Below are 14,151 nucleotides of genomic sequence, written 5' to 3'. Positions count from 1 at the left end.
CCACCTCTCTATCCCTGTTTCTTTACCCAGAAACATAGCATTAAGAAAGATTGTTCAGGGGCTGGGTGCAGTGGCTCACGCTGTAATCCTAGCACTTTGGGAGGCCAAGGCGGGTGGATCATGAGGTCAGATGTTCAAGACCAGCCTGACCAACATGGTGAAACCCCGTCTCTAGTAAAAAATACAAAAATTAGCTAGGCGTGGTGGTACATACCTGTAATCCCAGCTACTCAGGAGGCTGAGGCATGAGAATCGCTTGAACCTGGGAGGCGAAGGTTGCAGTGAGCCAAGATCATGCCATTGCACTCCAGCCTGGGTGACAGAGGGAGACTCCGTCTCAAAAAAAAAAAGAAAAGAAAAAAAAAAGAAAGATTGTTCAGGGTGGGGGAAGATGGGAGGGGTGATTTATTGGGGGAAGGATATGTTCATTATCTTGAGCGTCTTGATGGTTTCACACTTACATACACACATACGCACACACATATGTACATAAAAACATCAAATTATATACTTTAAATACATGCAGTTTGTTATATGTCAATTATACCTAAATAAAACTGTTAAAATATGATTTAAAATTTTTAAATAAATATTGTTTAATTGGCTAGAGTTCTGTCATTCATGAATTCACTAAACGTATTTAGACCTATTACATTTAGGCCCAGTGCTAGATACTATGGCCTAACCAAAGATGTGTATGAAATCTTGTTTCTTCTTTAGAAGTTCAGAATCTAGTAGAAATACTTAAGCCATTATAATACTTTACAGCACATGATATATTTCAAGTGCTGTGGAATTAGGGAGTGTGGAGGTTATATTTCTTTGAGAAGGTGGAGAAGACTGTAGGTAGAAGTTGCCACTTGGCTCACAGTATTAAGTTCAAAAAAGTAGGGTGCAAAACTGTATCCAGTTTTCCCTCAATTTTATTATAATATATCCCTACAAGAAAGAAAACTTTTAATCTTTATAAAGAAAAAAGGGGGAAACGTAAATGGTAACAAGTTGCCATCTAATAAAAACTGATGTATACTTTTTACTTTCTCATGATCTAGATATTCTGCAGTTCATATGATGAACGGAGCTGTTTATTCCTTTTGGTGGATGGGATTAGAATACCCATGATACCTCTCCATCAAGAGCTCTGAGGACCCAGGCTGATGCCTCCAGGATAAGGAACATTTCATTGCAGACATAAGGGATAGGGAACTTGGGAAGCAACACACTGGGGTAATCCTGATCTTTTCAGATGACATTTATGCTATAGCAAGTCACATAGGGTTTACCTGAATTCAAGTAGGTAGAAAAATGTTAGCCTAATCACATGCCCAGGGCAGGAAAACTAAACATTTGTGACTTCTCAATAGAACCCTGTTGCTAGAAGCAGGAACTGCCAATGTCCTTCTCTTTGTTTTTCTAGCCTTGGGAAACATGCCAGGCCACTAACTCTCCTGTTAGTTTTCTGTCACTTTCTGTCCTCTCTTCCATCCTCCAAGAAATAAATGCTAGAAATAGGCAGAGTTTGTGGGGCAAGGGAAGGAACAAAGATGATTCAATGTCTGAGGTCTCCTCTGCTGTGCCTACATCAACTTCCCCCTGGCAAAGTTAGTTGTATCTTTGTCTACTCAGTTTCATTTATGTTTTTGTCATCATATTCACGACTTCTTTTGATTGTTAGCATTCAGTTTTGGGGGTTTGTTTCAAGATTACATTGTAAGCTTTACAAGTTGCTTGAAAAGTAGCAATAAAGGTAAGATATTACAACGTTATGTGTCAGCATCCTTGCACACTAGTTATTTAAAGTGTAAAATAATCATTTCAAAATGTTAATTAAAAAAGCAGTTTGCCTGCCTTGGGAAAGGTGTGGTTGTAAGAAACAGAAATGAGTTCAAGTGAAGAATATTTTAGGGCTAGAACAGGGTATGCATTTGAGATACAAGGTTAGGAAATGAAGTACCTCAGGACGCAAGGCTGGTACTCTAAAATGAACAGGTTTCTTGGAGTTGAGTGACCCTGAGACCCTGTCTAGAGCCCACATAGGGACTAGAAATAGAATATCGTCTACTGGACTTCCCCAGTCCTTCTGCCTTTCCCCCCCGCCGTGTTATGAAGCATCACGGATTCTCACCTTGTTTTTCTTTCCCTACAGCTACATTTATTTTGCAGAAAAATATTCTTTTGGTTCATCCGTATGTGCATGGCTAAAAATGGACTCCCTAACACAGACTCCAAGTGATTGCAACTAACCACGTGCGGTCATCTGACTACTCAGGTCTTTTAGTTCAAAGTCTCAAAATTGGGTCAGTCTCACCCATGGACTTGTTCCCTGTAGGTCTGGTTTTCAACCTGGGTCCACTCAGTGAGGCGGGGATCCCTGGAAAGAGGAGGCACAACGCTCAGAAGCAGGTTCTCTTGGATGGACAGTGATGAGCAACTCTGATGCGCATCCTTCTGACTTTCTAGTTAAAATGTTTACCATCTCATACTTTTAGTCTTTTATAAACCATCTTAGAAGTTATGATTTATAGATAACATACTTCGCTAAAACTACATGAATGGAAAAGAATGCTCAGGAAAAATGCTTCCTTTGTGTTGGGGACTTTCTTAAATTGGAAAACGTTAAATTAACATTTCCAAACTGTCTTCTGCAGAATATTATTTCCTAAAAAGACAAGAGGTGTTTAAAGACAGAAAGAGTATTACAGACCCAATAATTCTGAGAAAAAAGCCAGATTTTAAAAACATCAATCGGGACTCTTTTCTCCAAGATTTTTCAAAACTCGTAGTGTGCTGGTGTGCATTTTGAATCTCAAAGGAGGGTCACAATGTGAGGCTTTAAACACTGACTTTTTATGTGGATTATTTTATGGGTCTGGAATTTGACAGCACACAGATTAGGAATCCTGGCTAATCCAAACCCTTTATCTCTCGCTTCATCTGGAATCCCATGCTCTTGTTTTAGTACTAGTCTTATTACCTTAGTCACACTTTCAAACTCACAAGGAATTTGCTTGTATACATAAAATTCATGTCGAAACTATTGTAGGAAATTTAAATCCACAGCATTTGAAATTTAAATCTGCAGTGTTTATAAAGTTAACTGTAAAATATCAGAAAAACAAAATGGATTCATATTGCTTATACACTTAAAAATAACTCTTACGTTACTTGATAGTAGAGGCCATAGAAAACTTAGGGAAAGATCTCAGGGGGTGCTGTTCAGATATTACAAATTCTGAGCTTGAAATTGGAGTCACTTTTAAACTGCATATTGCAAGGAACCCAGTTTATGTCGGTTACTGCTTAACATTTGCAAGTGCAATAAAGAAAAACTTACTTGTTCTAGTGTTCTCTAAATTTTATTGCTTGATTGACTCCTTGAGAAAGGGGAAACGTAAATAGACTAAAATCTACTGAGATTTTGATTTAAATGAAAAGCACACAGTGTTTCTGTTTTTCTCTTGTGTGGGCAGTTATAGCCAGCCATATGTTTACTTTGTAAATTTCAGTTGAAGGTGCAACATAAGCTGTTTCAATTTGGGTGGAAGTTTAGTCAGACCTCACAAATTAGATTTATACACAGTTAGGAGTTTGCTAGGATTTTTTGCAGGGGCTGTGGGTTGGTTCATACTGATTAAAGACAACCTATTACATTTTAAGAGTAAATCCTGAACAGCGCTTCCTTGAAACGGAAGGAATGATGGAATTATATTATCATCATTTGGTGATACTTGTAGTAATAATTGGGGCAAGAATCACTGGTAGATGCTAAAACTGGTGGGTGAGCAAATAAGAAACAATATTTGCATAATCTGACAGTCTCTCTCCATACAGGGAAGTAACTTGGCAGATACCATCTTACCCAAGTACTTCCCACTCCCCAGGATAGGGGTAGAGGTGCTGGGACAGAGGCTGTCCAGGGACAGTATCTTCTCTCCAGTTACACTCCCATCTGCCAGTTTGCAGGTGTAGGGTCCCCTCCCTCCCCCAGCTCCTCAGGGTGATCACTCCCTCTGCTAACCAAAGCCAATACTACCCTCTGTACTCAGAGCCAGATTCCGTTCTCGTTATGTGTATTTATTTGATCATTTGCTGGGGGTCTGCTGTGTCCTAAGTGCTGTGGACTCAGTATTAAACAAGACAAGTCTTTGTTCTCCAGGGTCTTCCAGCAGACTTTGCCAGAGAAAAATATCTTATCTAAATTCAACGATTACAGGACTCCGTGATCCCTGTAGAGGTATGCATGGGATGCAATAGCTGATAGCCATCAGTAGGGCCAAATGGGTTCTTAAATGATTGAAAATACTTTCATACTGATAGGTAAAAGCCACAACCCAAGCCCTGGCCACTTCCCTGGGATACCACTCACTCACATGCCAAAATAGAATAGAATAATTACAGGGTTAAGCCCAAAACGGGACCTGCTCTTGTGCTTTTCTTACTCCTTTCCTGTTGCCCTTATCCTGCCTTGAAGGTCAGGGAAGCCTTCCTGGAGGAGGTGATGCCTTTTCCAAGAATGACTAGAATTTAGCCAGGGAAAGCACAGCATCTGTTCAGGCCCCTGGATGAGAGCGTATGTGCCACCGCTGAGAAACAATGGGTCATTGGGTATTATGGCTAATGCTGAGGAAAGATGGTGAGAAATGACCCTTAAGAGGTCTGGTGAGGCCAGATCAGAAAGAGCCTTATGAGCCTGCCTAAGCCAGCTGAACCCAATGGGACAAGCTGTAAAATGCCTCTGAAGAAGTTGAAGGTAAGAATTGAGGGGGTAGCGTGGAGCACGATGGCCAAATGGAAAGCTCCACTGATGGTGTGTCCCCGCTCCGCCACCCTCCCGACAAGGACCAAAGTTAACACGCAAAAAAAAGCACCTACATAAGAACCAAAAATCAGGAGAGCACTCATAGTGCCTGGTTTTGACTTCATATCAGTAAAGGAAGCCCTGAAGAGGGTGAGCAAGACAGTCTTGAATTGCCCATGCCATCCCTCCTCCAACCCCCTGGCAGTAGCCATGTGGCATGGAGAGAGACTATGTGCTTAGGGGAGGCAGAACGCTGCATTTGTGAAACACTGTATTGAACTCAGTGCTGCCCTGTCACAGTAGAAAGCAAAACCACGTGGCTGAACTCAGCTAGCACCTGCCCACAGAGGGAGCATTTAAATCAGCCCTAGCCAGAGGGGAATTGCACATCCCAGCAGTCTGAACTTGAGTGCCTGCAGGCCTCACCACTGTAGGCTAAAGGGATCTGGGGTACTAAATAAACTTGAAAGGCAGTCTAGGCCACAAGGACTGCAGCTCCTAGGTGAGTCCTCCTGCTGAACTGGCCTCAGAGCCCGTGGACTAGGTGGGGAGGAGGGAACGCCACCTACTAAGACACCAGCTAGGGCTGGTAAGGGAGTGCTTGCATCACCCCTCCCCCAACCCAGGCTGCACAGCTCCTGGCTGCAAAAGAGAGCCCTTCCTTCTGCTTGAGGAGAGGAGAGGAAAGAGAAGAATAAAGAGGACTCTGTCTTGTATTTTGGATACCACCTCAGCTGCGGTAGGATAGGGCCCAGGGAGTGTCCTGAGGCCCTCTGTCCAGGCCCTACCTCCCAGTTGACATTTCTAGACACACCCTGGGCCGGAAGGCAACCTGCTGTCTTGAAGGGAAGGACCTAGTCCTGGCAGGACCCATCACCTTCTGACTAAAGAGCCCTTGGGCCCTGAATAACCAGCAGTGATACCCAAGTAGTACGTTGTGGGCCTTGGGTGAGACTCTGAGTCTTGCTGGCTCCAGATGAGACTCAGCACATTCCCAGCTGTGGTGGCTATGGGGCAAGACTCCTGCTTAAGAAAAGTGCAGGGACAAGGAAAGGGGACTTTGCCTTGCACCTTAGGTACCAGCTCGGCCACAGTAGGGAAGGGGTCTTTGGAAAGGGGAGGGAAGAGTGGGAAGGGCTGCATCTCATGGCTTGAGTGCCAGCTCAGCCACAGTACAATAGAACACCAAGTAGACTTCTAAGGTTTTTGACTCCAGTCCCTGGCTCCCAGACAGCACCTCTAGACCTGCCCACGGCCTGGAGGAACTTGCCACAGAGGTTACAGTGAGCCAAGATCATGCAACTGCACTCCAGCCTGGGCGACAGAGCGAGACTCCATCTCAAAAAAAAAAAAAAAAAAAAAGAAATCCTGTCATTTGCAATAACATGGATGGAACTGGAGGTCATTATGTTAGCTGAAATCAGTCAGGCACAGAAAGACAGGCTTCATATGTTCTCACATGTTTGTGGGAGCTAAAAATTAAAATAATTGAACTCATGGATATAGAGAGTAGAAGGATGGTTACGAGAGGCTGCGAAGGGTAGTGGGGAGGTGGGAGGGAGGTGGAGATGGTTAATGGGTACAAAAAAATAGAATAAGACCTAGTATTTGCTAGCACAACAGGGTGATTCTAGTAAAAAAATAATTTATTTGTACATTTTTAAATGACTAAAAGAGTATATTGGATTGTTTGTAACATAAAGGATAAATGTTCAAGGTGATGGGCACCCCATTCTCCCTGATGTGATTATTACGCCTTGCATGCCTGTATCAAAACATCTCATGTACTCCATAAATATATACACCTACTATGTATCCACAAAAATTAAAAATAAATAATAAGAAGCAACACAACCAGTCCTGTATTTTACAAAAATAATTATGATGTAATTGAAATTGGGAAAAGCATTCAAGGGCAAGAGAACTGTTTGCCAGCTCTTGAAGTAATTCAGTAAAGAAATGGGCACCTATACTAAAATGAAAGCAGTAGTGATATAGAGACATGGCTGGAACCAAAACACTAAAAAGGGAGAATTAACAGGGCTTTGTTATGTGGTTGATATGGTGAGCTACCTGTTATGAAATTGTGAAATTTATTTAGCATCATACAGTGGTCTTATCCAAAGTAAACCATTTGGTAAGAATTTTGGCTATGCTTCCAAAATTAAGAATTCATCTTGTACAGGAACTTATTACACAATAAATAGCTCATTCTCAAACAAATAATTAGCTCATTGTTTTCTTTAACATAGCAGATAAAAACCATGCATTTGCTAGTCTTTTGGCAACTATGGCAAGGTTACAGTGGAGGTATTGTTCTTTGCAGCTTATAAGAAAGTGTGTAAACAGCACGACTTTTGCAGTTTTAGGTTCCAGATTTTAGGAAATCTGCATCCTCCTTCAGCCGTCTATGATGCATAGGCTGACCTGCATGCCTTGGGTTGGTCCTGTTTTCTCCAGGATGGATCATGAAGCCGCCCAGCTGGAGAAGCAGCATGTGCACAATGTGTACGAGAGCACAGCCCCTTACTTCAGCGACCTGCAGAGCAAAGCCTGGCCTCGTGTCCGCCAGTTCCTGCAAGAGCAGAAGCCAGGCAGCCTCATCGCTGACATAGGTAACCAGGCAGCCTCATTGCTGACATAGGTAACCCAGCATTGGGCCATGTAGCATGAAATACCTTCCATTGAGCCTTTGCTTTTCAGATTCATTTTTCATTTTTGTTCTAACAGGAATCTTGAAATTGCACCCTTGGCATGCCAGTACCTAGAATATTTATTGTACAGCAGAAACTCAGACAGTCAAGTCAGCAGCAAACAAAAAACTTTCTCAAACTTTTTTTTTTTTTTTTGAGATGGAGTTTCACTATTGTCAGCCAGATTGGAGTGCAGTGGTGCAATCTCAGCTTGCTACAAACTCCGCCTCCCGGGTTCAACTGATTCTCCTGCCTCAGCCTCCTGAATGGCTATGATTACAGGCACCCGCCACCACGCCCAGCTAATTTTTGTATTTTTAGTAGAAACGGGGTTTTGCCATGTTGGCCAGGCTGGTCCCGAACTCCTGACCTCAGGTGATCCATCTGTCTCGGCCTCCCAAAGTGCTGGGATTACAGGCTTGAGCCACCGTGCCTGGCCTCAAACTTTACATTTAGACAGTGGCTTTTCAGGGCCTTTGTGTACATCCTCCACCAAAACGGAGCTGACACTGATTGAATAAATCAGGATGGAAATGATGGCTTGTGAAACCGACTGCTGTAAATTTAAAGATATTCACATTTGCCACGTGTTCTCTGCTGGTGGCTCACTTTGGGTGGCTCACATGCCTTCTATAGAATTGTGGGATTATGGAAGAGGTCCAGTAATATCTTATGAATCTCATGGGTCCTTTCCTTTAATTATTCTATAGGTGTTTCATTATAGGAGTGTATCTTTAATTAGACAGTATTTTAATAATAACTTATTTGTCTGGAGGACGTTGGTTCAGTATGCTCCTAAATCAAGAACTGGTAAAGCACAGCTTAGTAGATCTAGGACTAAGACTTAAGATGTGGTTGGAATCTCACTCAAGGCTTACCCACCTAAAACTGCGTTCTAGCAATTGCATGCTGACTGCACCCATGAGTCGTAAGTCTGTAGTTGCAAAGTCTGTCTAGTTTGATATTCATTCTAAATACTGGTAAGAGAAACAGACATACCAGAACTTGTGGCTTGCTGAAGATGGTATGAGTAATGTGGAATCTGGGGAAGGGGTGCATGTCACATGGAAATTGGGAGTCTTTGAAAAATATCTCTATCATGTAAATTAAAAAATAATAAATCTAGTTTCAGAATGTGCAGTGAGTTTGGAACTCTTACCACCTATAATCTAAGTAAGCCACGTACCAGGATCTTAAAATCAGTGGGGAAAAGGAAGTATTCAGTAAATGGCTTTGCGATAACAACATATATAATCAGAGAGTTACTTTCTCACACCTTGCATCAAAATAAATTCCAAATGAAGCAAAGATTTAAGTATAAGAAAATGAGCTCATTAAAGGACTAAATGACAACTAGATTGTATTTAAAATATTCTCAGAGGCAAAATGCCTATGTATGATACACACACAACAAGAAATCATAAAAGAATATACAGTTGATTGCCATTATTCACAGTACTTACATTTCATATATGTATCATAAACACTGAATTGGCAAATACTGAATCATTGTTTTTAGGGGAAATATTGGATTAGGCTCCTGTAAGCTTCAGGTCACAAAATTTTTGTCAATTTACCAATGTATAAGCTTGTTGCATATGTGTTTCTATTTAAAGACACCTTGTTTACTGTATATCATTATTTCATAAACATTGGGCTCACGGCCAACACACTATAACTCTTTCGTGAACAAAGCTTATCTAACACATATATTTTGTCCATCAGAGACATCTCAGCCTTCTTATGTTCAGGAACACTGGACGGTATTTCAGCCCCAGGCTTAGGCCATTTGAAACAGCAAAATCACCGGTAAAAACTGTACAAATGGAGAAATTGTAGCCCTAAGTAGATTATGGAAAGGACACTTAATTACGGTATGGGAGCTGAAAAAAGGAGGCTGGGTATGTGGGTCTCAGGTGACTCAAATATTTTGCTGCACTGTGAGTATATAAGTCTAATAATGGTCATGCAAGGCTGTAGTATTGTTGTTGGGGTTACAAATAAATTTCAGCAGGTAGATTAACTGCAAATATGGAAGCTGTAATTTATGACGATTAACTGTATTGACAGGTAACTTTGACCCTATCAAAATGGAAAACTTCCACAAGACAAAAATCTAGCAGACATACAATTCAAAAGACCAAAATCAAACTAAGTAAAAATATCTGCAACACATGTCATAGAAATCTAGATTTTTTTTTTTTTTTTTTTGAGACAGAGTCTTGCTCTGTTGCCCAGGCTGGAGTGCAGTGGCGCTATCTCGGCTCACTGCAAACTCCGCCTCCCAGGTTCACGCCATTCTCCTGCCTCAGCCTGCCTAGTAGCTGGGACTACAGGCACCCGCCACCACGCCTGGCTAATTTTTCGTATTTTTAGTAGAGATGGGTTTTCACCGTGTTAGCCAGGATGGTCTTGATCTCCTGACCTCATGATCCACCGGCCTTGGCCTCCCAAAGTGCTGGGATTACAGGTGTGAGCCACCACGCCCGGCAGGTAATTTTTTTAATCTACTAAGCATTCTTCAATATCACTGTAAAAAAAGACCAGCATCCTGTCATTTGCGACAACACAGAGGAACCTGGAAGATATTATGCTAGGTGAAATCAGCCAGGCACAGAAAGACAAATACCCAGTGATCTCACTTATTTATGATATCTAAAACAGTTGGACTCATAGAAGGAGAGATAAAAATGGTGGTTACCTGGGGCTGGGGTGTCGAAGCGGGTGGGGTAGGTGTAGGAAATGGTAAGATGTTGGTTAAAAGGTTCAGAGCATCAAACAAAAGGAATTAAGTTCAAAAGAATAAAAAAGGAAAACTACAAGTCACAAGAAAAACAGTGAAAGGATGTGAACAAATAGTTCAAAATGTGTAAAAGTATTTTAATAGGTAACCCACTGATAACGGTTTGGCAACAAAGCACAAAAGAATGCATAGTGTAAAAGCTTCTCCCAACCCAGTCCCTGACACCAAGCAACCCACACGAGAGGCCTCTGATGCTATTAGCTTCTTGTATGATCTTTTTGAGATGTTTTCCGTAAATATGAGCATATTTGTGTCTGTGAGTGTGTGATGGGTAATTTCCCTTTTTTGGTTACACTAATGGTAGTATGCTATAAAAACAATTATAATTATACACCTAGGTTTTTTTATACTTTTAATATATTGAGGAAATCATTCCATATTTATATTTATTATAGAGCTACCCAATATTAAAAGCTGCCTAGAATTCTATGCTAATAGTGCCATATTAACATTTAACATATGTTGTTTGTTGTATTTTGCCAGTACAAATTACACTACAAATAGGCTGGGCATAGTATCTCACACCTGTAATCCTAGCACTTTGGGAGGTGAGGCGGGCAGATCATTCAGCTCAGGAGTTCAAGACCAGCCTGGACAACATGGTGAAACCCCATCTCTACAAAAAATACAACAACAATAAAAATAATTAGCTGAGCATAGTGGCACATGCCTGTAGCCTCAGCTACTTGAGAGGCTGAGGTAGGAGGACAGCTTGAGTCTGGGAGGCAGAGGTTGCAGTGAGCCGAGATGGTGCCACTGCACTCCAGCCTGGGTGACATAGTGAGACCCTATTTCAAAAAAAAAAAAAAAGTCTTACAAATAATATTCCTTAAATACCTCTGTGCAAATCAACAACTACATCTTTAGTAAATATCTTTTTGCCAATTTGTATCTTTTGAATTTTGTACTATATACATTTTTTAAACTATTCAATAAATACGGTCATGTTTTCATTCCAAAATGAAAGATGCATTTTAATAAAATTGAAGTTAAAGAAGAAAGAAATGAAAAAGAAAGAAGTTCAAAGGGATGAGCAGAAGAAAAGACAGATGATAATATGACTGTCTTCTAAAGGAAATGGTTTTTGTCGCTAGGTTTTCCACTTAGCTAAAATCATCAGCTGTTTGATGAATAGACAATAGATTGGATTAAAAAATATTTAAAATTCATTTTTCGTTCAATTCAAGATTTAGACATGAATGCCATTAGAAATGAATAGGAGCAAATCAAGACTTCTAGGGCATTAGAAGCGTTGTCGGGAGAAAAGACCTCTGTTTCCTCCTTATTACAAAATGCTCTCTGAACAGGCCCTCCTCATTCTAAAGATCTATGAGTCTGATTTTATTAATATCATTGAAGTAACTTTCCCTTTCATTTCTCCTAAAGTATCCCTCGAGCCAATGAAAAAGCAAATGAGTTGCAAGGTTATTTTTCTTAAAATGGGACCATCGTCTTTTGAAATACACAGGATTTTAATTTTAAAATACTTTGTGAATTATATTTTCCCCATGATTGCCTTCAAATAGTGGGTACTTTTTCTCATAAGCATTATTGGGAACCACGTGGCTATGAGATCAAAGGTGTTTCTAAGACCACGACTGTGTCTTAGAAACATTTACATAGAAATAATATGGTCACATTTACATGGAAATAATAATGCTGCAATTGTTTTCTTTTTTCTTTATTATTTTTTTTTTGAGACAAAATCTAACTCTGTCATCACCTAGGTTGGAGTGCAGTGATGCTACCCCAGCTCACTGCAACCTCCACCTCCTGGATTTAAGTGATTTTTTCTGCCTCAGCCTCCTGAGTAGCTGGGATTACAGGTGCCTGCCACCACACCCAGCTAATTTTTGTATTTTTAGTAGAGAGGGGTTTCACCATGTTGGCCAGGCTGGTCTCGAACTCCTGCCCTCAAGTGATCCACCCGCTGCGGCGTTCCAAAGTGCTAGGATAATAGGCATGAGCCACCGCGCCAGACCCCAAATTTTATTTTTTATTAATATATTCTCCACTGTCTCAGCTGGCATTAATGAATCTTAAGTTTGCTTTTATTGTATCATAATAATTTTGAAAGTGCCTAGTAAGGAGGGATTATTAGTGTCCTGATGTATTTCAGAAGCAGCAAACTAATCATCTTTAAACAGTGGTAGATATTTTTTCAGGTAGAAAAATTTTATAGGTAATGCCAATAGGTACAAATATAGGCTGTAATGATTTCTTTTAATATTTCTGGAAAGGAATTAGACTACATATCTGTGGTAGAATATAATACTCAGTATTAGATTGTAGAAGGCTTTGTTTCAAGGTGGTTATTCATTCATGTTACTACCTTCTTCAATCATAACATCAGTAAGACCTCAATGATCTGAATCTTTGGGCTTTGTAAATCCTGAATTACTTAGGTCTCTGCTGCTGGAAAGTGAATATCAAAAATTGTCTATTTAAGGCTGGGCGCGGTGGCTCACGCTTGTAATCCCAGCACTTTGGGAGGCCGAGGCGGGCGGATCACGAGGTCAGGAGATCGAGACCACGGTGAAACCCCGTCTCTACTAAAAATACAAAAAATTAGCCGGGCGTGGTGGCGGGCGCCTGTAGTCCCAGCTACTCGGAGAGGCTGAGGCAGGAGAATGGCGTGAACCCGGGAGGCGGAGGTTGCAGTGAGCCGAGATCGCGCCACTGCACTCCAGCCTGGGCGACAGAGCGAGACTCCGTCTCAAAAAAAAAAAAAAAAAAAAAAATGGTCTATTTAAGAAAAAAGTAGCTTTTATAATCTGAGTTGTATACTGGACCCATAGAGATCATTTTAAATGTAGCAATGAATAGAGATTGGATAAAAACAATGTTAAAAATTCTTTTCTAATTCAAGTTCAAATTTTAAAAATTTGAAAGGCATGTTTTAGTGCATAAATAATTGAAAAGTTGTTGACAGTTGTCTGTTTTGCAGTCAGCAAGTGGTAAGAATCTTTGGAGAGACAACAGGAGAATAAAGGCCGTAACATGCGTATATACACAATGAAATATGGATGTGAGCTTAGAGGCTACACACGGTCTCTGGGATACTAGAACTATTTTTCTTGCTGTGGACCAGCTAACGTGCCTTGGTTGCGCCAGTGTACTGACCCCCTGTGGACATTACCTCATTAAATATTCAATAAATGTTATTTTTTTCCTATTGCCTTTCTCTCTTCTATATGAGAATATGTAAGTATTTGCTGAAGGCTTTTCTTTTGCTTTTGTGAATACTTTCACACCATGTTGTATTCTATCTTGGTTAGTTAAAAAAAAAAAAATGTTGACCAGGCGCGGTAGCTCACGCCTGTAATCCCAACACTTTGGGAGGCCCAGTCGGGCGGATCACCTGAGGTTGGGAGTTCAAGACCAACCTAACCAACATGGAGAAACCCGTCTCTACTAGCAATACAAAATTACCTGGTCATGGTGTCACGCGCCTATGATCCCACCTACTCGGGAGGCTGAGGCAAGAGAATTGCTTGAACCCGGGAGGCAAAGGTTGCAGTGAGCCGAGATCGCGCCACTGCACTCCAGCCTGGGTGACTGAGGGAGACTCTGTCTCAAAAAATATATATAAAAAGTTAATTATATTTCTTGTTATGAGACGAACTATTTCACACTTTCCATTGAGGATAGCATGTAACGCAGGTTTTTCTCTTATAGGTTGTGGGACTGGAAAGTATCTTAAAGTGAACAGCCAGGTACATACCGTGGGCTGTGACTACTGTGGGCCACTGGTAGAGATTGCCCGGGATAGAGGATGTGAAGCCATGGTATGTGACAACCTTAATCTCCCCTTTAGGGATGAGGGCTTCGATGCCATCATCTCCATAGGAGGTAAG

At 41.0% G+C, this 14,151-nt stretch overlaps 1 protein-coding gene and 1 long non-coding RNA gene across 10 annotated transcripts in view; one reads left to right on the top strand and one right to left on the bottom strand.

Moving 5' to 3' along the window:
• The window catches only part of LOC131383970 (uncharacterized), a 49,429-nt gene that overhangs the window by 18,704 nt on the left and 16,574 nt on the right, over positions 1-14,151 (bottom strand). The window lies entirely within an intron of this gene.
• TRMT9B (tRNA methyltransferase 9B (putative)) overlaps positions 1-14,151 on the top strand; it is a 73,234-nt gene that overhangs the window by 47,427 nt on the left and 11,656 nt on the right. For 5 of the 9 annotated variants that reach the window (XM_032162434.2, XM_032162438.2, XM_058442003.1 and 2 more), the window contains 2 exons: positions 7,259-7,413; positions 13,973-14,146. In XM_032162434.2, coding sequence (XP_032018325.1) covers positions 7,259-7,413; positions 13,973-14,146 — 329 coding nt within the window. The remainder of the gene's footprint in view (positions 1-7,258; positions 7,414-13,972; positions 14,147-14,151) is intronic. The other 4 variants (XM_032162441.2, XM_058442004.1, XM_032162439.2 and 1 more) reach the window with 2 other exon arrangements.

The sequence above is a fragment of the Hylobates moloch genome, unplaced genomic scaffold (genome assembly GCF_009828535.3).
Source record: "Hylobates moloch isolate HMO894 unplaced genomic scaffold, HMol_V3 SCAFFOLD_8, whole genome shotgun sequence".
Taxonomy (NCBI): Eukaryota; Metazoa; Chordata; class Mammalia; order Primates; family Hylobatidae; genus Hylobates; species Hylobates moloch.
Note: the sequence above shows the minus strand (reverse complement) of the source record. Positions and strands in the feature narration are given on the sequence as shown.